This window comes from Arvicanthis niloticus, chromosome 6, assembly GCF_011762505.2.
Source record: "Arvicanthis niloticus isolate mArvNil1 chromosome 6, mArvNil1.pat.X, whole genome shotgun sequence".
Lineage (NCBI taxonomy): Eukaryota > Metazoa > Chordata > Mammalia > Rodentia > Muridae > Arvicanthis > Arvicanthis niloticus.
Window position 1 is genome coordinate 38,865,104 of NC_047663.1, and position 23,342 is coordinate 38,888,445.

Here is a 23,342-nt window from a genome sequence, read left to right on the forward strand (position 1 = left end):
GCAGGCCCTATACATCAACCAGGCAGCATAGTGGAGCTGACCCTAGTCAGGGGTGTGACTGAGCTGGCCTCAAGAACATGAGTGTGGGAGAGCTGACCCTACCACTGTCTGCTGTGGGGTGGCACAGGCACAGAGACAATGCCTCCCCCTCCCCCACCTTGACACCTCTGGAAGCCAGATACAATGCCCACAAGGGTCATGAGCTCAGGACAGCTAGCCCTGCACCTCACTAGCTGTAGCACTAGGGAGAGCAGAGCCCTGCACCTCACCTGGGCAGGACAGCAGAACTGACCCTGGTGGTGGTGGCACAGGTGAGCCAGCCCAAGGGCAGGATCAAGGAAGAGCTGGCCCTGCCACTCCTCTACTACGAGGTGGTTTGGACGGGGGTTTGGGGAGATATGTCCTCCACCCACTAGCTCCATACCACCGGAGGTAGTCAGGAGAGCTGGCCCTAGGTTCACAAGAGCAGGTCAAGTGGCCTTGCTCCTTACCAGCTGTCGCACTGAGTAAAAGGGCCCTGTGCCTTATCTGGGCAGCACAGTAGAACTGGCCCTGGTTCCGGGAACAGAGGGTTGAGCCAGCCCTGACACCCAGAGTACAAGAGAACTGATCACACCACTCCTCTGCAATGAGGTGGTGTGGGTGCTGAGGTAATCCATTCCCCCCTCACTCCTAGCCCACCCCCCACACCTTGCCACCTGCAGCTCTCTGGAAAACAGGCCTCAGGGTCATGAGAGCTGGTGAGTTGACCCTGTTCATCACAGGTTGCAGTGACATTAGTACAATTTGATTGGCTACTATGTTAGTTCTATATTTAGACAGTGTTAGGTGATCTAAAAGTTCATTGGTAAGTGCTGAGAAGGTGACATGAGTCAGCTTCTGATTGGCTTGTGCCAGGCAAAGTCTGCATTCCTATGTCATGAACTGACCACAGGATATGATCACCATAGGATGAGATAAGAGTGCCCAGCACAGACAAACAGCCCATCCTAAGATAAAATATTTTCCCTTCCTTGTGGTTATCTCCAGCCTGTTCTTTGGCACAGGGATTTTATGATCTTATTTCTGGAATTTATGGTCTGTTCCTGGAACGGGTGACTTATGGCCTAGTTCCTGGGACTGGTGACTTTTCTTTAGAAGTAAGGCCTGGTTCTAAAATGGGGACAAATGGGGTTTATGTCATTCTTACAATATGAGGGGACAGGGAAATGAGCAGGATTGGGTTCCATGATTTGGAACTCACAAAGAATCAATAAAAAGTTAAAAAGAAATATACAAACAACTCCCAAGATAATCAGCTATCACAACTCTCCAGAAGATGGCTCCAAAATAACTGATTCAAAAACTACAGACACTAAGGTTTTCGGTAAAGAGAAACAGAGATTCTCTTGGGGGAACACCCCTTGTAGGGTGGGTAGGAAGGATACAGCTTCCCTGAACCATTACCCACAACACCCTTCACTTTTGATAATATGTTGCCTTGGTGTGATCCACAGTACTGTAAGTAACCCCATAATATCTTCAATTCACCAAGCTAGACTGGGGTACAGTTAATTCTTTGGATTGTGTTCAGAGCCCATCTGGGATGAAAATGAGTTTATTCATATCTTCCTAAGAAAAGTCACAGCAATGTGCCAAGTGAAGACTAGAGAAAGCAAAGCTGTGTTGGGCCTGGGAGGTTTAATCACTCCCACCCAGCAGAACTGATCTTCTATCCCACAGTTAGTGAAAAGATGGAGCAACGTGTCCTCCTCGGGCCCACGCAAACACGGGTGTAGCTGGAGCCTCTATAGCCACAGCGCAGGCTGCACCTCTCAGTTCCTGGGTCTCTTTTCTGACCGTCCTTTCTATTGAGAGTGTATGGTGTAATCTCTCCAAATAATCTGGATTTACCTGGGGAACTAAGAAGTCCCACACATCTGCTCTCCTGAAAACAGAGAAAGGTTCTGAAACCCTGATCAGGAAAACATCCAGGAACCTGTTCAGGAGTCCTGAGCTGGACTGAGCTGGACAGAGCTGGACAGAGCTGGGTGGAACCCTTCAGGAGGAGGGAAGCAAGTCCAGGCAAAAGGCCAGGTTTGACTTCCTTTCTGAGGCCTTGCCCTTGTTAGGTTTTCATTTCTTCATGTTAGGTTTCGATTTCTCAGAAAAGAAAAACAGAACACTCTCATTCCCTCTGTGCTTTTCAACCTCAAAGGGGAAAAAAAACATCAACCGTCATTTCCTCCTTCATAGAACACTAAAAATCAGGGGAAGAAAGTAAGTTCTGGGGGGGAATGGGGTAAGGGGATAAAATCTGAAATGTAAATATATTATCCAATAAAAAGAAAAAAGAAAGTAAGTTCTGACTTGAGGCCATTTCTCAGAAGGATCTAAGGATACACTGGAAAACACAATGTTGCAGCTCTTTTTCAATGTTTACTAAACTGTTGCTTTTATATTTATTTCTCTAACCTATTTTTCCTTTCTTTGTCTCACCTCATTTTTTTAAAGCAGAGTACACAAGTGTCTTAAATGCTTGAACCTCTTGCCTTCTCCTCCCCAGTTCTGAGATTCCAGGCCTGTGCTACCAAGTCTAGGTTATGTTTATCTTTAGCATAAAGGATAATGGGTTTCATTGTGTCATTTCCATAGTTGTATCCTGTAGGTTGTCACATTCAATCGTTGATTGCCTCTTCATCTCTCTCAAAAGATGCCCTTCTGATTGCTAGGTTCTATAAATGAAAAAAAAAAAAAAAAAAAAAAAAAAAAGCCTAAGTGTCCATCTGTGTTTCCCCCGTTTTCTTTCCCTGGTCCAGTCAGTCTGACCCACACCTGAGATTCAGTGACCTCACCCACCCTGTGATACCACCATCCTTGCCCCCACTACCTAGAGCACAGCCAGTGGGCTGCAGTACGAATTTATTCACACACACATTACATAGAGCAGGTGTCACACTTAGGGTTTCTATCACTGCAATGAGCCATCAATACCAAAGTGCAGGTGGAGAAAAGGGGTTATTTGGGGTCCACTTCCATAGGGTAGTCAAATGTGAGAGGAAGTCAGGAGGGGAATACAAACAAGGCAAGAACCTGGAAGCAGGAACTGATGCAGAGGCTGAATTTTTTTTTCAAATATTTATTTACACTAGAAAAGGGCAGCAGGGGCTGGACAGACAGCTCAGTGGTTAAGAGCACTGACTGCTCCTTCAGACTTCCTGAGTTCAATTCCCAGCAACACCATGGTGGCTCACAACCATCTGTAATGGAAATCTGATGCCCTGTTCAGGTGTGTCTGAAGACAGTGACAGTGTACTCCCATACATAAGAGGAGTGACTATCAACCCTTCTTGTTAATTCCCAGCAGCTGCAGTTGGCCGGATATGTTTCACCTTGGACCCGATTCTTTGTCTAAAGTTAGGTCTCCCGGCCTCTGCTTAGGTTTCTCAGTTTCTCAATCCCACTATACATGGTTGGTGGGAATTGAACTCAGGACCTCTGGAAGAGCCACTGAGTCATCTCTCCAATCCTCGTAGCCTGGTTATTAATCCTCCTTCAACCTGCTGGGGCATCCATCTGGTGCTTCACCCATTCCTCTGCGGTGAACCTCTTCACACAGCTGTCTTCCACGTGCCAGGATTCAGGATGTGCAGCGAACACTGCACAGCAGAACCTCTCCACTCTGAGCGCACACACATATCCACGCACAGCTCCGGATTCGTGCACTTCGATGAATTTGCATGTGTACTTGATCTTCTCCTTCTCCTCACAGAAGTGAGTGACAGGCAGCTGTCTGATGCCCTTTTCTATTTCAGTCTCTAGAAGCTCGAGGTCACTCTTCTCTGCTTCAAAACCAATAATTTGCTGGGTTTTGCCATCCAAACCAATGAACAAATATCCCCCATCCGTGTTTGCGAAAGCAGAAACAGTCCGAGGGAGGAGCCCTTTGATGTGCTTTCGCAGGCGTTTCGCGGAAGGCGATGTAACTTCAACGTATGTGGATCTGGTAAAGTGGAACGTCTCCTTGTACTGAAATTCTGTCTTGTTAAAAAGTGCAGTAGCCAAATCCTCCAGGTGACATTCTTCTTCTACCCCAGGGCAGGCTCTACTTGCAGGCGACTCCGATCTGACACGGGGTCTCCCTCCAGTTTCCTCCAGGTCCTGGAGAAATTCTAGAGCAGCGTCAGCACTCACCTGCATGGAGGATGACAAGCTCCTCGCATACAAATTGGTTCTCAGGGTGCCAATAGGCAGTCCAAAGATTTCCTGGCTCCACGAATTCACGTAGATATAAAGGTAGCCTTCGCTCTCCGAGAAGTTCAGGTGCCACTGGACAAACGGCAGGCATTTAGAAACAGAGGCTTCCAAATCTAGTCCCAAGCCATCCCTAATGAAACTATAATTTTCGTTTTCAACTTTAACCTTGATGGCTCCACCTCCCGAATTCAGGAGAGCACATACAGCTAGAGAGATGTTTTCATTCTCCTTCTTCCTGAGGGTAGAGTTCATTTTCTTTCTATCCTTCTCTCCAAGTGTGATTGCTCCTAGATTTAGACCCAGCTTAGCATATGTGGCTTCCAGATCGACGCTGATGTCCATTTTCCCAGCAGCCTTTGCATTTTCCAGCTGAATGTCATTCCTGGAAAACAGACAGAGACGTTAGAATGAGAGCTAACCAGGAGAGAGCATCTTCTGTACCGTGAGACCAACAGCACAGTCCTCGGGTCATAGGCTCCACGGGCTCAGTCAGTGTGCAGGTAGAGAAATGGTTGGGTTTTTTTTTTTTTTTTTTTTTTTTTTTGCAGACTTTGCACTTATTAGCAGAACTTTTATGCCTACTAGTTTTTAGATGTAATGTTACAGGTATAGTTGAGCGTGTTCAAATTTTTAATCCCATTTTAATCTTTTCTCATTTCTTTTCTGGTCCTTAATATTGTATTCAGTCTTCTTTCAATAATCCCTCAGTGGAATCTGTATTGGTCTTTTCTGTACCACAGGCTTTAGTTATGCAGTGATGTAAACGTGCTTATTTTGTGTCTATTGGCGGTTTGCCTGCATGGATGTACCATGTGCCTGCAGTAACCCTGGAGGCCAGAAGAGGGGATCGTATCCCCAAGAACTGGAACTACAGGTGGTTGTTAGCCCCATGTTGGTGCTGGGAAGTGAATCTGGTGCTCCAGAAGAGCAGCCAGTGCTCTTAACCCCTGAGCTATCTCTCCAGCCCAGTTTCAAATTATTTATGATTATTATGATTGTAAATAAGATGAAGAACAATACAAAGACATCTGACATTGACCTCTGTCCTCTAAACTCCAAACATTACAAGCGATTACTATTCCTTAATCCCAGTATCTTTTTCTATCTTAGGAAGGCTGTCCAGATGTGAAGGCTGTCCATTTGCTCTACCGACCACATAAGGGAAAGCCTCTGTCTCCATCTGGAAATGCCACTGAGAGCCATAGATGCTGGTATCCACCTACTTTCCCGGCACATGGATTGCTAAAGCATAAACTGTAGGTTTGTGTCAGTGGTTTTTGCATGAGAATGGCCCCCATAGACTCATATATTTGAACAATTGTCTCCAGTTGATGAAAATGTTTGAGAAGTATATAGCAGGTGTGGCCTTGTTGGAGAAGGTATGTCACTGGGGATGGTCTTTGAAGTTTTAAGAGACTCACCCATTCCCAGTTAGCGTTCTCTCTCTCTTTCTCTCTCTCTCTGTCTCTCTCTGTGTGTCTCTCTCTGTCTCTGTCTTTCTCTCTCTCTCTGTCTCTCTCTGTGTGTCTCTCTCTGTCTCTGTCTTTCTCTCTGTCTCTGTCTCTCTCTGTCTGTCTCTGTCTCTCTCTCTGTCTCTCTGTCTCTCTCTCTCTCTCTCTCTCTCTCTCTCTCTCTCTCTTCAATTCAAGATGTGAGCTCTCAGCAGTTCTGTTACCATGGACTCTAACCCTCTAAAACCCTAAAGCAAATTAAATTCTACTTTCATAAGTTCACTTGATATCTTAGTTATGGTTATTATTCCTATGATGAAACACTGTGACCAAAAAGAAGATGTGGAGGAATCGGTTTGCTTAGGTTACTTCCACATCACATTCCATCATTGAAGGAAGTCAGAACAGGAACTCAAACAGGGCAGGAACCTAGAGGCAGGGGCTGATGCAAAGACTATAGAGGGGTGCTGCTTACTGGCTTGTTCCCCATGGCTTGGTTAGTCTGGTTTCTTCCAGAACCCAGAACCACCAACCCAGGGGATGGCACAACCTACAGTGGGCTGTGCCTTCTTCCATCAATCACTAAGAAAATGTCCTATGGGCTTGCCTGCAGCCCAGCCTTACAAAGGCATTTCCTTCATCAAGGTTTCTCCTCTGAGTTGATTGACTATAACATGTCAGGTTGACATACACATAGCCAGCATAACCGACTGCTTGTCAGTTGTTGTGGGTTAGCCTGATGCCACTTGTACTCTGATGCTAATATTGGTTCCTTAAGACAAGAGTCTGCACATAGGCCCAAGGAACAGCATGTGACCTTGCCTCCAAGTTATTTCTGATTGGTGAATAAAGATGCCAACAGCCAATAGCTGGGCAGAAGAGACAGAGGCAGGTTGGGGCCTGATAGGAGAAACAGGAAGAAAGTGCAAAAGCCACCGCCATGAGTCAGATGAGTTCATAAAAATGTAGTCCCGAGGGCTGGCCACTTGGATTTCAGAGGAGCCGAGATGAAACACAGTAAGTAATACTCGGGGTTATCAATAGGGAGGTAGATTCTAACCGCATAGACAGTAGATATCTGCCCAGCTCTTGTGCTGTTTAAGGCTTGTTGTAAATAAAGTTGTGTGGGCCTTTTATCCGGGAACTGAATGATCACAGCAGGGTAGAAACCGTGGTAATGGACTAAAAATGTCTACAATAGTCAGTCTGTTAAGCCACCACCTTTTTTTTTTTTTTTTTTTTTCTTGTTCAAACCTACCAAAACCAAAAGCAAGCTTTCAAAAGTCCTTTCAGTTCTGCCCAGTCAGAAGCTGCAGCCCACCCTGTTCCATGCTCTTCCCCATTCCCTCCCAGGCCCTCACCCAGCATCCCCTATTCTCAGCCAGCACCACATCTCACACCAAAGTACAAAAGAACAAAGGTCATGACATCCCCAGCCCCGGAAAATTCAGAGATCACAGGTCTATAGTGCAGTCACATTTACAGGAGCTGTGGGCTAGCCTACAATACTGGCCATTGCACTGGTACCTCTGTGACTAAGAAAAATTGTCGTTCATTTAAAATGCGCATCTTTTAGGCAGGTATCTGAGACTTTTTCCTTCAAAAGCAAACAGGTGCGCTATAAACCCAGGCATGTAAACTCATTAACCAACCTTGCAGTTTTAGGTCTGCTTTACCATTCAGATTCCCATCCCCCCTGCCCCCTTCCCCCACTCCACCCCTGAAATTCTAGTGTTGGCTGAAGAAAGTTCTCTGAGACTTTGGTTTGGAATTTAAAGTGTCTTGTTAGCTGTTCTCAGAGGGCAAGAACTTGGCACCCAGATTCGGGCATTGCAGGTTGGCAGGGAGACACAGAGGCAGGAGCAGTAGCTGCCTCATGGAGAATAAGGAGAGATGGTGCATTTTCCCACACCTCTGAAACTGTTTTGCAGTTGGTTTGAGAGAACATTATAAGCTTTGCAGGGCTCTAGCACCTACCTCATTTTTTCATCTTGAATACAGTTCCACTTCCTCCCTCCCTATTGGTCATAATTACTCATCTCCCCAGCAGGTCAGGTGGGGAACCCTCAAGAGGCTCCTGAGACCAGCAGAGCTGGTCTTAGCTGAGCAGAGCCTTAGCTGCTGTGTGTCTCCAGTTTCCTCTGTCTGCATGTCTCTCCCTGTCTGCCCTTATCTCTCCTTTATGTTTCAACTCTGAGGTACCTTTCACTCTCTTCCTAATAAACCTCTTAGACTAGATCTGTTGTGTGACATATTTTGTCAGGGATACACCAGGGCACAGACCTGCCAAAAGTACACAATGCCTGGCTTGCATTTTTATCCTATGCCCTCTGCCTCTATAGTTCAGGCTCAGACTAAGCAGAACCTGAGCTCTCTCCCTGGACTCTTAAGCCCTCCCTCCACCCAAGAAGACACAGGCATTTGCCCTCCTCCACAGCTCACCAGGTTGCCCAAGCCCTTCACAGCCAGTTTGTTAACACTTTCTTAAAATGGGCTATCAAGACTCTAAGGAGCCAAGATTCCTAGTAGAGACAGAAACTAACCAAAGTTCCAGAGAGAGGTGGGTTGTACTGATGACCCCCCAGATGGTCCCAGAGCAACTAGACTGTACCCAGGAGTGGAAGTGAGAGACAGAAAGGGCATTAGGGGTGGGGCTTGAGTAGGCTGTAATTCAGTGGTCACGTACCTTTGAGCTCTGTCGTTGCCTTGCTCAGTTGCCTGAAGTCCAGTGCCCATGCCAGCAGACAGCCCCCTTGGTGAGGCAGGCTAGTGTCACCTGAGAAAGACCCTCTGTCTGCCACAAGTCCTGGCCAGCAGATGTCTTCGACAGTGGGCTTTAATACTTGGAAGAGTTCTAACTGCCACCCTGGCTGTGTGCTCGCCTCTAAGCCCACCTGAGTTCTTTGTTCTTTGCTGCATTAAAGCCTTGCACAGATGGATCCCATCTCAGCTCTGGTGGAAGACTGAAAATCCCAGAACTGTGAATGTCTTTAATCACCCTCCCTCCAGGAAGTGAAAGCCCTAGGCAAGAAGGAACCACCACAGGGGTTTTCCATTGGTCAGAATGAAACACAAACCTCACCAGTTGAGCAATCAGATCTTTTACTTGCTAAGTGCCTCAACCATTCCCAGGGCAGCAGGCAGTTCATTTGCTTAAAAGAGCAGGTTCTCTGTTAAGGCCTCTAGAATCCCTCCAGTCCAGGGCTTAAGACAGGCACAGCACTCCCTGGCAGGAAAAGGAGGATCCTGTCTGCCCCCAGATTCCTAGAGCCCTCTGGGAATACTCTCTATGGGTTTCCCAGAGCTAGAGTAAAGCACTACACCTCTCCTGCCACTTTGTTACTGTAACACCTCCCTAACTCAGTACATCAAAATTTGCCTTAAGAACTGATTCTGGGGAAAGGGAGAATGGGACAGGGGGAGGGGGCGTGAGGGGCGGGAACCAGGAAAGGGTTTCATTTACATTTGAAATGTAAATAAAGAAAATATCCAATAAAACATATTTAAAAAAGAAATATTGTCAGCATGCATTTTAAACTTTCAAGGATGTTAATTTTTATTACAATTTAACTGCATGTTTTAGTACTATGTTAGTCTTAATATATAATTTTTGACTTGTAGAAAAAATAAATTACTGACTTGTGAATTAAAAAAAAAAAAAGTAACTGATTCTGTTTCTGAGTGCTTTGGAACTGAACACAATATTCAGTTCCTTTGTTACATTTTTACACCTGCTCCGCCCACTGTCTCCCTCTCTTACCCAACTGCCTGCACTCCCACACCCCCAAATCACAGGCTTAGGATGTTCAGCTCACTGGGGCTTCTCTGCTGTGTATCTCTTTGTATGGGGAGCATCACCTCATTCCTACTCCAGACTCTTCTGCCTTCCAGAAGAAGTGCAGCCCAGAACTCCACCCTAAGGGTCCAGAACCAGGGCTCTTCCATGTGGGCTGTTTCACTGCCTGTCACCACCAGTTTCTGAGGAAACTGACTCAGAGACCTTTAGAATCTCTTTTTTGATCTCTAATTTAAGAGATGAAGTGTAGAAACTTTCCGGAGGTGGCGAGGGTTGCGGAAAACATGCAAAACTTAAAGGGGAATAGATGCATCAACACCCAGAAACTGAACAAAAAAAAATCCCCCTTTGTGCTTGGGTATCAGGAGGTGATAAGAGGAAGTGGTTAGGGGGTGAGGCTTAGCCAAGCCAGTCCAATGAGCATATGAATTGAACACAGCTGAACTCCTCCCCCACCCCAGCACAGCCTCTTGCTCAGGACTGAACCCTCCCATTTCTAAGGAATGTCCCAAGACTAGCCAGAGGCCAGGGCAAGCCAACAACCAGGGCTTTGAGGGACCTGAGGAAGAAAAGAAGAGGGGTAGGAAAAGTGGGGGAAGCCAGGGAGGAGCAGCATCTGGATAGAGGAGGCTGCTGGGTGGAGAGAGTCCGGTGCTCATGCTCTGTGTGCCTGCAGACTTCCCAGTTGTCTTCTTTCCTTCCCCTCTCCTCTCCCCTCCCTCTTCCTTGCTTGTCTCCCAGTCCTTCCTCAGAGCCAAGGTTCAGTTCCAAAGTCAGTGAAAAGCAATTCAACTCCAAAGGTCAGGGATTAGAACTGCAGCAAACTCTGGAACTTTGAGATCAAGTACAAAGTGCAGGGTCCAGGCTTAAGGAAGAAGCCAGCCAGGAGAGCATTTGTAAGGAGACAGTTGTCTGAGTCCAGCCACCTCAGGGACAAGTTCTCCCTCTGCTGACAGGGTCCAGCTTAGTTCCTGATCCCAGCCAGGAGCCAGCTCTATTGTTCCCTTCTCATCTTGAGTTACAGGCCAAATATGGGGGGGTGGGGGGGGGTGGTGCCGTGCCATGGCTACCAGGCCTCTGAGTCAGAGACCTTGAAGCCAGGTGGCTCAAATAAGGCCTAATCACCAACTAATCACCAATGCTTTCTCCTGTCTTGTGACTGACAATTGCCCCGCCTACCTCCCCACCCCCACCCTCCCTGAGTCAGAGCAAAGCACAATGGAGATTCCATTGCCCAACCCCTTGTGTCAAAATATGACTATACAAGAATACAGGCCACCACACTCCACCTCCTTCTGTGGTCTCATCCTTTAAGTATGCGATGCAATTTCCCTTGAGGGACACAGTCAGCTCCTGACTTGAGTGACAACGCCTTTGTTCCTGACTGGTCAGTTTTTGCTGCCTAATTGAAATACAGAGATTGCTTTGCTGAATTCTCCTGACAAGCTGCTTGATTTGTCTTGGCTTTCCGGACTCCCAACACATTGAAGAAAGACCAGAAACAGAACAAACTCCGCCGACCATTGTTTCAAAATTGATCTAAGTTCATCTCCAAGCCCCGAGTTATAGGGTAACCACATTTATTAACCATCCAGGAGTGTCTGCACTGGATGGAGAGAGGGAGAAGAAAGGACATGTTATTTAACCAGAGATGAGGTAACAGAAATACAACAGTTAGGTTTCACTGCTTCAAAACTAAAGTTCTCTCTGATGAATCGAATCTGAATCTTGATGGAGCCACCTTGAGAGTCTGGGGAAATCCAAAGGAAATCTGGAAAGTTTGTGAGGAAAGTGGTTGGTTTTGGACCCTGGGACAAGGGACTGAGGCACATATTTTACATATGAGGTGCATATTTTACATAAGAGCAGACCTGGCCTCAAGGTTCTCCCAGCATCCCTCAGTCCCTACCTGGCATACCCTGCCCCCATTTTCCTCCTCCTCGTCCTTCTTCTCTTCCTCCTGCTCTTCCTCCTCTTCCTTTTCTTCTCTCTGTGGGGAAGAAATCTCGCGGTCAGGGGGAGGGAGTCCGGCGGCAGGGTCCGAGGGCGGTCCGGCATCAGGGTCCAGGGCGGGCTTCCCACATCGCCAGCGGAGAGTCCCACATTCACGCAGCTGTCGGTGGGCGGGCCGGCGGCTGCATCGACAAGGTTCCAGGGTTCCAAAAGCTGGGAATCAGGCGGAGAGACCATGGGACACGTGGAGTCCGGTTTTCCAAAGCTTTATTGTTCATGACATGGTTAATAGATGTAAGTGGTACGCGCTTCCCCCGCCAAAAGCCAGGGGAGACCAATCTTATAGGGAAGGGAGAAAGGGGAGGGAATAACTTAATTAGCTACGCCCCTGGCCTTTTGATAATTCATTAATATTTAAATCTCTGGAGGTGGAGACTTGTTAATCTCGCCCTCTACCTGTGTCCTACCTGACTGAAGGTAACAGGTTAAATGGAGTTACCTTGTCCAAGGCCCAACATCTCTCTGTGTGTCCCTTTCTCTCTTTCTCCTCCCCGGGGCCTCCTTCCCATGGAGACTTCCCTGTCCTTCTTCCTTGGGGCCAGTGAACTTGATCATCCAAGAGCAGCTTCCCAACAAACCTGTTTTTAATATATTCTAATCTGGCTTGAATTAGATCATTCCACTAGTGGTGAAGGAATATAACCTATCAGAAAAGCATAAGTCTGCAGGATGAACATCCAAGGTGCACTTGAGACAGGAGACTTCGTTGGATTCGGTGTTTGGCTCCAGCCCTTTAAGAATTCCATGGTTCCTGATGTAGATGATGAGGGAGAAAGAGGACATGAGGTGGAAGAGGAGAAGGGTGAAGGATAGAGTTGAGGATGAAGAATGTGAAGATGAGGAGGAATGGGAGGATGGAGAAGAGGTGGAGTAAGAAAGAACACTGATGGGCTCCAGCCTTCTTTATATTTTTCTGGTTTCCCCAAGCCCGTGGAGCAAGCTGGAGCCTCTGCTTCACCCCCATAGTGCTCATGGCTGTTAGGTCTCAAACCTGGGACAAACTGGGTGACTGAGATACTCATTAACATATTAGAGCCGGCCATGGCCTCCAGGTTCTCCCAGCATCCCTCAGTTCCTACCTGTATTAGCCAGGGTTCTCGAGAGTCACAGAACTTATGGAATGTCTCTCTATATTGAGGGGATTTATTGTGATGACTTACAGTCTCTAGTGCAACTAACCCAACAATGGGCGGCTATGAATGGGAAGTCCAAGAATCTAGTAGTTGCTCAGTCCCATGAGGCCCTTTGTTTCAGCTGGTTGTCTGTAGAAGTAGGTTCTAACAAATGGGCTAGCAAGTAAGTGCAGGCAGTCAAAGAGTGTATCTTCCTTCTTCCAATGTCTACATAGGTCTCCAGCAGAAGGTGTGGCCCAGATTAAAGGTATGTACCACCACACCTGGATCTAGGACTTGCTTTGTCTCAGGCTGATCTTGAACTCAGAGATCTCCTTGTTTCAGTCTCCTGGGATTAAAGGCATGTATTACCTAAGCTTTTCATGGCCACTATGCCTCAAGATCTCCATGCCAAAATCCAGGTCAGAAACTTGTGTCTTCGAGCGTCAAGATCTGGATCACAGGTGTGCCCTCCAATTCTGGATCATAGTTCATTACAGATATAGTCAAGTTGACAACCAGGAAGAACCATTACCCTACCTGTTACAGGGTCCTCCTGGCTGGCACACTCTGCCCCCTATAATAATCTTCTCCAACTCAAACACTAGACTGGTCTTTCCCTTCCCCAGCATCTTTGAGTCCTCTATAACCCAGCCAGGCTGCCTATGCCTTCCCCTTTGCCCTTTTGCCCTTTGGCGTCCTGGCCTCTTGGCTGCAGGCTCCCCTCTCTCCTCATTCTCCTCACATGGCCTCGCTCAGTCTGCCAGTCACATCCACTGTGGACCCATTTTGATGCCCATTTTCTCCCTCATATCCTCATATCCTCCACACCTAGGAGTAGCCTGTCACCTTTGACCTCTGTTTCTCATTCAATGGCCCCTATCTTTTAGGTCTCAATGCCCTTCTCAAGGGTTATCAACTTTTGTCAAGATATACACTGGACAAAATACAGTGGGGAAAGGATCTCTACACTTGTTTATTATAAATTCATTTTTATCGTTTGCTGTCTTAGGGGGTAACCTGGAAGGAATCCACACCTCTTAGCTATGGCTGTGGGGTCCTATGAGGGGCAGAATGCTCTATCTCACTCTGTTGGAAACTGGACGGTGTTGGGCCCCTGTGTAGTGGAGAATAGTGTCAGGCCCACGGGAAACTCCAGTTCCCCACACTCCAAAAGGCAGTCCAAATAACTTGTGAAGCCAGTTTCTATCTGCCAGAATGAGTCATTTACCCTACCTCTGTCAACAGGGACTCATGGCTCTCCAAGAAACAAGTACCTGTGCCACCTCTCAGCACAGCAAGGCCCCTGCTAGTTTCCAGGCTCCCTCAGTCCCTACTCACCAACACTTCTTTAAACACCTCAAAGCCTCCAGTCCATTCTCCTGGCTTTCCCCGCCCCCCACCCCCACTGTCTCTTCATGTGACCCAGTTATTCTGCTATTCTCACCATGGTCTGTCCCTGCTCCTCTCCCCTCCCTTGCATGTAGCCTTTTTCCAGGTCCGACCTTGGCCATGTTCAGTCCACTTCTTTCTCTCTCTGCTCTGGACTCTGCAGAGGCCTCTGGCTGTTCTCTCTCCCTCTCTCTAAATAAAACCTTAATCTTCCCATGGAACAGTCATGTAGGCAGTGTCTTTATTGCCGCCCCTCACATAACACACATATACCTGGTGCCAAAACCCTCAGATACACATGAAAATACAGTTTTCCCATTTCATTCTATATACACTGAACCCAAAGGCTACGTTGTATCTGTTCATATGTTAGCATTTACCAACAGGTGACTTTCTCCTTTTCCTGTTTAGTAAAAGGGACTGCTTTTAAAAAGGAGTTAATAAGCTTAGCAACAGGTAGGTCTGAGATGTTTCGGGAGTTATTTTGAAAACACACTTTCTCCTTTGACATGATTAACTGCAGTCTTTAATGTACATCTCTACAGTGTAAGGTGACACTGTGTGTATGTGCATGTATATGTGAGGTGTGTGTGCCTGCTCCTGTGCATGTTGGGTGCATACTTGTGTGTATGTGTGTATGCGTGTGTATGTGCATGGACGTGTGGGAGTATGTGTACACATGTGTGTGCCTGTGTGTTTTTGTGTGTGCTGAGGGGGATGCACATGTGTGTGCTACTGAGTTTAATATGCAAAAAATTTACATACAATACTTACATCTATCTTCAATAGGGCAATTGGTCTTTGGTTATATTTCTGTAAGCACCCCACTTACTTACCAGACCAAGGTCAGTTAATATGGTCTCAAGGAATTAAACCAGGCCCATCGGAGGGGATACATTAAGCCAGAGGTAGTGACAATGTTATTGAGATCAATCAGACTTTTTATACCTTTATTAGAAACAGACTATAGTGGCAATTGCCAGGATCAATACAGTTGTTGACAGAATACAGTGATGATTGCAAACTTTATAGGTTACACAGATTGGTCTCTAAGACCAGTTGTCCTGTCAAGTTTCCATGTCTCATTGACTACTGAAGAAATACATAGAGAAACACAAAGTGACCTGAATGCTTCAGTACCTGAGGAAGTGCCTCAGTCTCTCAGGAACAGGGAGGCACATTGTGCCCCAGGAGCCATGGACTCCAACCTGAAAAATCCATGACCCACTCCTCTCAAGTTCAGCTAGGCCAAGCCCACTCCATTACTCCTGGTAATTTTCAGGTTGTGGTTTTTAATTTTAGGCTATACAAGACAATCTTCAAAGCAGACAGGAGCAGCAGATTAATATTAAGGCTATGATACTTTCCAGCAAAACCAACAGAAAACTTCTCAGAGACATTACAATGAGACATAGTTTAGAGGACCAATTAGAAACAGAAAAATAAAGATTAAATATCTTGGCTGTGTTCTCCGGAGCAATGGAAGAGGGTAATCCATCCAACTTTGAATGCCAAGTGGTTTATATTGCATCATGCAAGGCCTGAACATACTCAAAATATCATGTGACCATCCTAGTTTGGGGAATAAGATTAGCTGTGGGGGCACCCACAAGATCTCAGAGTCGTTGACATGAATAGGAATATTATTCTCTTCCCGGTTAACAAATGAGGCACAGGAGGACCAGACACGTAAGCACAGTTTATGTTATGCTTCAGTAAGAACAGATGCATTTAACAAAGACAACATAGTAAGAAACAGCAACTCAGCAGGTACACCTAAGACTTCATTAATTCTTTCTCTTCAGTCACTAGTTTCCTCCTCTGAGTCATTGTTGGTAGAAAGACCCTGTTCTTCATGACTCCACAATCCTTTCACCCTGGTCTCCTCCTTTTCTTCAGGCCTCTGCAGATGCCTTAGACACTCTTCATCTGACTTCCACTGGTCTACTCAGTCTTTCAGCTGTCCACACCAACTTTTAGCAGCCTGAGGGAAAAACACAAACAGTCATGACTTCAAAGAATCTCTGGAACCCAGTGATTCAATTGGCCAGGCATAGCATCTCTCCAATAGACCATGGCCCTGAATTTTTCTGGAGGAGTCCAAAAATGTTCTGCAGCAGTGAGGTCATCCTTGTCCAAGAGTAAATAGAAGATGAGATATTGTGAAAAGTGGCCATATTACCTTTCTCTCTCTCCTATATTTTTAAATGAAGTTTAAGCTGTCCTTTAGCTCTTTCCTGAAAGATGAATTCTGAGGGTCACATGGGATGCTGGGGATACAGGTTATGCCAAACTGTTAGCAAAATTGTTGAAAAGGCTTGGCAACAATGATGTACACAGGAGCATCATCCGCTTTATAATATTTTGCATGGACCCAAAACAGCAAAAGCTCTGAGGAAAAAAGGTAAGGGGAACAGCAAAAATGAGCACCTAATGAGTCGATGTCCACAACGACACGAACATATTTCAGACTCCCGAAGCTAGGGACATGAGTAATATCCATGTGCCAAATGTGAATTGTCAACAATTCTTGTGAAGTCCCAGGGCAAGGGATGGCCCTATTTCTAAGATGGCTTCCTTTTTTTGTCGTGAGCCAAAGCCCTCTGTCCTGAGTTGGTGTGTTTTCTGATATGTTACCGTGTGTTGGGTTATTTGAACTTTTGGTGGGCATACTCAGAATCCCAGAGTCTAACTCTGCAGCCCTACAAATAAAGAGACTATGTACTGAAATAAACGACTATTCTTTAGAACCAAGGACTCTCAATATATGTGGACTGATGTTATTGGGGGATTGAGACACAAGGACCTCTCAGCATGATCAAAGTTCAAATTAGGCTTAGAGAGAAACACTGCTCACAGAACAGCCTCAACTGCACATAACAGGGATTTTTTATTAATTTATATTATGTATATAGTATTCTTCCTGCATGTATACCTGCATGGCAGAATCGGGCATCAGACCCTAGTATAGATGGTTGTGAGGCACAATGTGGTTGCTGAGAACTGAACTCAGGACCTCTGGAAGAGCAGTTATATCGACTGGCTTTGTGCATCAACTTGACACAAGCTGGAATTATCACAGAGAAAGGAGATTCCCTTGAGTAAATGCCTCCATGATGCAGCTATTTCTCAATTAGTGATCATTAGTGAGAGGGCCCCTTGTGGGTGGTGCCATCCCTGGGCTGGTAGTCTTGAGTTCTATAAGAAAGCAAGCTGAGCAAGCCAGGGAAAGCAAGCTAGTAAGTAACATCCCTCCATGGCCTCTGCATCAGCTCCTGCTTCCTGACCTGCTTGGGTTCCAAGCCTGAATTCCTTTGGTGATGAACAGCAATATGGAAGTGTAAGCTGAATAAACCCTTTCCTCCCCAGCTTGCTTCTTGGTCATGATATTTTGTGCAGGAATAGAAACCCTGACTAAGACAGCAGACCATGCTCTTAAACTCGCAGATATCTCCCCAGCCCTACAGAAAATTTTTTAAGACAACACAGAAAAACTACATCCTTGTTGCAGTTGTAGGGGAAAGTAAAGCAAGCAAACCGTTTAACAAGAGCCAAAATATACAGTTAGCCAGGGCATTTCCACCTTGAGTTTCTAGAACATGGTTGGGGGCTTTCCAGGGCAGGGGTAAAAAAGATGCATTTGTGGGCCAGGGTCAGTTTCAGTTTAAAAGATGCCTTCAGCTGAGACAAAATAGAGTAACCTTTGTCCTGTTCACTATCACCAGTATTCAGAGACTTGTCTGGGAGGCACTAGCTAAAAAGCAGCCCCCACAGTGTCAGAAATAATTCATTTAAAGTCAAACATGAATTATGGCTTAGGATATGGTGAAATACCAAAGAAAACATCCACTAAGTCAAGGACACAAAACCACAGTTTCGTTAGGGAAAAACTATAATAGTAGAGGTATTTGGGACTGCTGAATACAGATGAGTCTCTCCTTCATGACTTGCCCTTAGATCCTGAGGCAGCCGCAGTCCATACTCCACAACATCTTATAATTCTAGAAGTATTGAGATGTTACATGTAGGTGGTGGGGTGACACAAGGTCATAACTGAGAAAAGATAACATAAGGCACTCAAGTGTCTGGAGTGGCTTTGGTTTAAGAAGACACATACATGACACATGTCTGGTGCACTCAGGGGGCAGAAGATGGCAGGGGATGCTATGGAACCGGAGTTACAGACAGTCATAGCTGTCATGTGGGTACTGGGACTTGAACCTGGGTTCTCCAGAAGAGCAGCCCATGCTTCTAATCTCTGAGCCATCACTCCAGTCCCATTGTGAGTGTCTTTTGACTAAATAAACAGCCAGTAAAATATTAATTATCTACCATGGAGTCACTACACCACAGAATTGTGGCTCTCCTTGAGGAACTATTTCTACAGCAAGCGACCTTTGAGGTATGGTTCTTTACCACCTTTGCATAAAGCACATTTGTAGAAGGAAGGTTCCACTCGAGCAAGCTAAAAGGTCTCCTTCTAACAAAATTGTAGGACATCTGAAAGACCTAAAAGATGAGAGAAACTAAGTCTCCAAGTTTTCCTGTTCACAGTTCAATGAATCTTTGCAGGTTCTAATCAGCATCAACTTTTACAATTTCAGGCAGGGAGCTGAACTGGGGTCAGTAGGCAGAGGATGACTTTGTATTTAAGAAAAAGTAACATTTTACCTGAGACACTAGGACTCAAGTTGCTTAAGTGACTATAGTGGTTTGAATATGCTTTACCCAGGAAGTGGCAGTGTTTGGAGGTGAGGCCTTGTTGGAGTAGGTATGTCACTGTGGGTGTGAGATTTAGGACCCTCCTCCTAGCTGCCTGGAAGCCAGTCTTCTCCTAAAGACCTTCAGATGAAGATTTAGAATTCTCAGCTCCTCCTGTACCATGCCTGCCTGTACATTGCCATGCTTCCACCTTGATGATAATGGATTGAACCTCTGAACCTGTAAGCCAGCCCCAATTAAATGTTGTCCTCATGAAAGTTGCCTTGGTCATGGTGTCTGTTCATAGCAGTAAAACCCTAACTAAGACAGTGACCTTCAAGCAGGAACAGCAGTGCTGGAGCTACCACAATACTCATCCTCAAGCTTCATCCAGAGTCCTAGTAACAGAAATAGTGTGGGACTGACACAAACCCACACACGTAGGCCAGGGGAATAAAACAGAGGTCCCAGAAATGATGCATATAGCTACAGCTTCCACACTTTGACAAAGCTGTAAACAGACAAACAAACAACCCATATATTGGTACATTCAGGAAGACAGCCTCAGCCAGGAGGTAGAGGCCAGCCTGGTGTACAGAGAAAGTTACAGAACAGCTTGTCTCCAAAAACCAAAAGAAAAAAAAATGGAGAAAAAGAAGAAGAGGAGGAAGAAGAGGAGAAGGAAGAAAAAGAGGAGGAAAAAGAGGAGGAGGAAGAGGAGAGGAAAGAGGAGGAGGAAGAAGAGGAGGGGGAGGAAGAAGAGGAAGAGAAAGAGTAGGAGGAGGAGGAAAACATTTAATTGGGGCTGCACTGCAGTTTCGGAGGTTTAGTCCATTATTGTCATTCATGGTGGGAAGCATGGCAATGTACGGGCAGGCATCAATGCTGGAGGAGCAGAAAATTCTAGATCCATATCAAGGGCAGTAGTAACAGACAGTGAGCCACTAGACCTGAATCAAGCTTCTGAGACCTCAAAGCTTACCCCCTAGTGATGCACTTCCTCCAACAAGGCCACACCTACTCCAACAAGGCCACAGCTTCAATAATGCCACTCCCTATGAGCCAACAGGGGCCATTGTTTTTCAAACAAACATACACAGTAATTATAAGCTTTTGGTTTCCACTGTGCTTAGTGGCATCTCTGGGGCTTACACTACCTGGGTTTAACTTATCACAGCTGAATTACATGCTACTTCATGAATGATGCAGAAGCATTGCAATAGCCTCATACATTCCCTTCCTTCTTTTGTGTTGTTATTATCACAAAATCTTAAGCATTTATTTTTAAATTGTGTATGCATGTGCCCATGTGTGTAACTGTAACTATTTATGCCCACCCTTGCTCTGAATAAGGACACAGAAACTTATTGTATTTATTATAAGCTTTGGCCACTGTAGCTGGGCAGATTCTCAGTTATTCTAACCTGACAACACTAGCCTGCTCTACATCTCACTGTAAGGGTCTGAAAATTGCTGAAGGAAGACCCCAGACTCAGATAGTAAGCAAAGACAAAGAGTTATTCTGCAGAAACATCTAGCATGCAAGAGTTACCACTGTTTCCAAATAGCAACACTCGCAGAAACATTATAACAGGACTGCTTCATTGCTTCAGAGATAACAGCAGACTTCTAAAACTTAGAGCACTTTCCAAGGGGATACAGAAACATTAACTGGAGGTCATAAAGAACCCAGGTGCAAAAGCAGGATATAACATATTCTGAGGATAGAACATATAACTGAGTTTGTCAAAACTTCAAGGATGGCTTAGCTATAATCTAAAACGTTTTCATGACACTGCAAGATAGTAACAAATGGTCAAAGTTAAGCCAGATAATTGCTCCTAGTGTATATGCACCTAGGCATTGTCTGGTATAACCTCTTATTCTATTTATGACCTGATTAATGTGCAAACCTGCAGTGAGTTTTTTTCACCATGTAAACACGTGCTCTGAGAGTCTTACAAGTACTGAGAACATAGGGCACAGATAAGTCCCCCTCCCCTTTTCTCCCAATATAGGGAAGAACAACTCCCTGCAGAGGCTTTACCTAGCCCACCCCCCTTGTCACTTTGAGATGCTAACTGGATGCTGGGGAAGCCAGCCTTAAAGCAACTAGTCAGGCAGATCACCTGTAGATCTGCAGAAGCATAGATAGCAAATGGTCTAAATGGTCCACGGCTTAGTTTCTGAATGGGATATGAAAAATGAACCCCTCACTCACCACATGGCCGACCTCCTGTCTATTTTAGTCTAGTCCTGGCACCGACTTCTTCATCCTTGTCTGGCTGGTGATCTGGCTTCTGGTTCCCATCTGAGACCCTCTCTTTTTGCCCAGAAGTCCCACCTTTACTCTCCAGCTCAGCTATTGGCCATTCAGCTCTTTATTTGACCAATCAAGAGGTGATGGAGAACAATGTTTACAAAATGCTAAGATTGGGGCTGGAGAGATGGCTCATGCTCTTCTGGAGTTTCTGAGTTCAAATCCCAGCAACCACATGGTGGCTTACAATAACCATCTGTAATGACATCTGATGGGCGTATGAAGACAGCTACAGTGTACAGTGTACTTACATACAGTGTACTTACATATAATAAATAAATAAAGCTTTGGGCTGGAGCAAGGGGGGGGCAAAAGGGAAAGGGGAAAAAGAAAAGAAAAAAAAGAAGACAGGATATGCTTCATAATAATTACAATACCAAAGTCCAGCTGCAATCAGATCTCTGCCACACAGAAATTAGTATTTGAATAATACAAGAATAGTCTTTACACGGTGCTCAAACAGTGCACAAAAACATTACTCCAATGAGCACCTCTCAGGTGCTCACCAAGGCCGGAGGCAGGGAACTGGAGTTACTAGGGCCTGTGAGAAGCCACCCGTGGGTGCTGGGAGTCAAAGCCAGGTCCTCTACAAGACTGTGCTCTGAGTCCCTGAGTCGTCTTTCCAGCCTCCTGTAATTATCACAATTTTTTATTTCTACATTTTATATAAGCACCATAATACAGTTGTATCTTTATCTTTTCAGTAATTTTTGAATACCGAAAATGATGAAATACCTTTTAATATTCACATAATTACTCCTGTAGCATAGGCTTTATTCATGTGACTCTAAGTGTCAGTCTGGTACAAAGTTCCATCAGCCTTTAACATTTCATGTGACAAAGATCTCCTGGTGACAAAGCCCTTGTTGAATTGCTTTGTTTCACCAGAAAAAGATACCATTCTTTTCTATCCACTAGGTGAAGTGTGTATGTGTGTGTGTGTGTGCGCGCGCACACACACACACACACACATTGAATTGTAGTTTGACAGTCTTTTTTTTTTCGACACTGTACAGTCTGAAAAGTAAGAATTTTAAAGAAAAATGACTACGATGGTATGAAAATATACTGAAATGGGAAGTTTGGAACCATGGAAAGACAGGTTTTGAACTAGAAAACATATCCTGACGCCGTTAACCGTGTTAACCATGTGTATGTAATAAGCGCACATGCAGTAGGCACACACAGCAGATGAAGGTCTGCAAGTATCAGGGGTTACAGTGCTTAGTTCTCAACTCTGAGCTCAGGAGGTGAGATCCTCATAAAAGCTTCACTCTCACTTTCCTTCCCCTAGATCCTTGTGAATCTGTGCCCCTTCCCAGGCTTTTCACAGCAGGGAATGCCTTCAGGCTGAGAAGGCTGTAGGTCACTGCAGCAAGGAGGCCGGCCCACAGCCAAGGATGGGGGCTTAGCTGGAAAAGGGCAGCTAAACAGTCGGATCCATCAAAACAAACAAACAAACAAACAAACAAAAACCAGTGAGTTCAATCTGGCAGCATGCCTGCACAGCAGGCCAAAACATCCGAGCAGTTTCGTGCCCCGCCCCCCAAACCCCCTGCGTCCCAAACAAGCAATCCAACAGCTAGAAAGACTGAGCCAGTTCGCTGTGACCACTACTAGCCAAACCCACGCTGGAGCCGGGGCTGCTCCCTGGGCCTCACAGGCGGGTGACCAATCCACCCGGTGCAACACCACCCGGCCACAGACCTGAAGGATCTGGATCGGAGGCTGGATTCCGGAAGGAAAGGGAGCCCTTATTACATTCTGCTCGGTTTCCAAATTCTGCTTTCTGAAGCGGCCCCGGGAAGGAGATGGAGAGAACTCTTCGGGAGTCTTTCCGCTCAGACTGGAAACGGTGGATGAGGGTCCCGGTGTGACCTGCGAGGGGGCCAGGGACAGACGGGAGGCGGGCACCAGAGGGAAGGGCCTGGAGAAGAGTTTATCTCCTTTTGAATACGTTTTATCCTGTCTTGTGTAATTTGTATGAATAGATTCCATAAATAGATTGGTTAGTTAGTAAATAGATACAGACAGATGGGCCGGTGACGGAACACTAGAATAAAGGAAGTGAGAGGAGAAAAGAGGAAGAAAGAAGTGGGGAGAGGGCGGAGACCAAAACGAACTAGAAACACCAAGAACCATCCGAAAGCCCAATATAGCTAAAGTTCAGAATTATTAAAGTTTAGTTCATTAAGCACTTTCTGAGTTTCAAGGTTCCCGGTATTTAGTAGGCTTCCCATTGGTTTCTTCCCGCGGCCGGTCAGGAGAGGGTGGGTGGGGAGCCAATCAGTGAAAAGGAAAGGCGGGAATTCAATGCCACC

At 45.8% G+C, this 23,342-nt stretch overlaps 1 protein-coding gene and 1 long non-coding RNA gene across 2 annotated transcripts; both read right to left on the reverse strand.

Moving 5' to 3' along the window:
- Nucleotides 1-3,098: 3,098 nt before the first annotated feature.
- Nucleotides 3,099-8,855, reverse strand: LOC117710933 (schlafen family member 2-like). The gene is made up of 2 exons (XM_034506253.2): nt 8,374-8,855; nt 3,099-4,618 (listed from the first exon to the last, which is right to left on the reverse strand). The coding sequence occupies exons 1-2, from the start codon at nt 8,421-8,423 to the stop codon at nt 3,535-3,537; spliced, it is 1,134 nt and encodes a 377-aa protein (XP_034362144.1). The 5' UTR covers nt 8,424-8,855; the 3' UTR covers nt 3,099-3,534.
- A 6,081-nt stretch (nt 8,856-14,936) lies between these two features.
- LOC143442725 (uncharacterized) lies at nt 14,937-23,256 on the reverse strand. Its single transcript, XR_013111141.1, has 2 exons — nt 22,729-23,256; nt 14,937-15,984 (listed from the first exon to the last, which is right to left on the reverse strand). It is a non-coding gene; the product is annotated as an uncharacterized LOC143442725 (long non-coding RNA).
- Nucleotides 23,257-23,342: the final 86 nt, after the last annotated feature.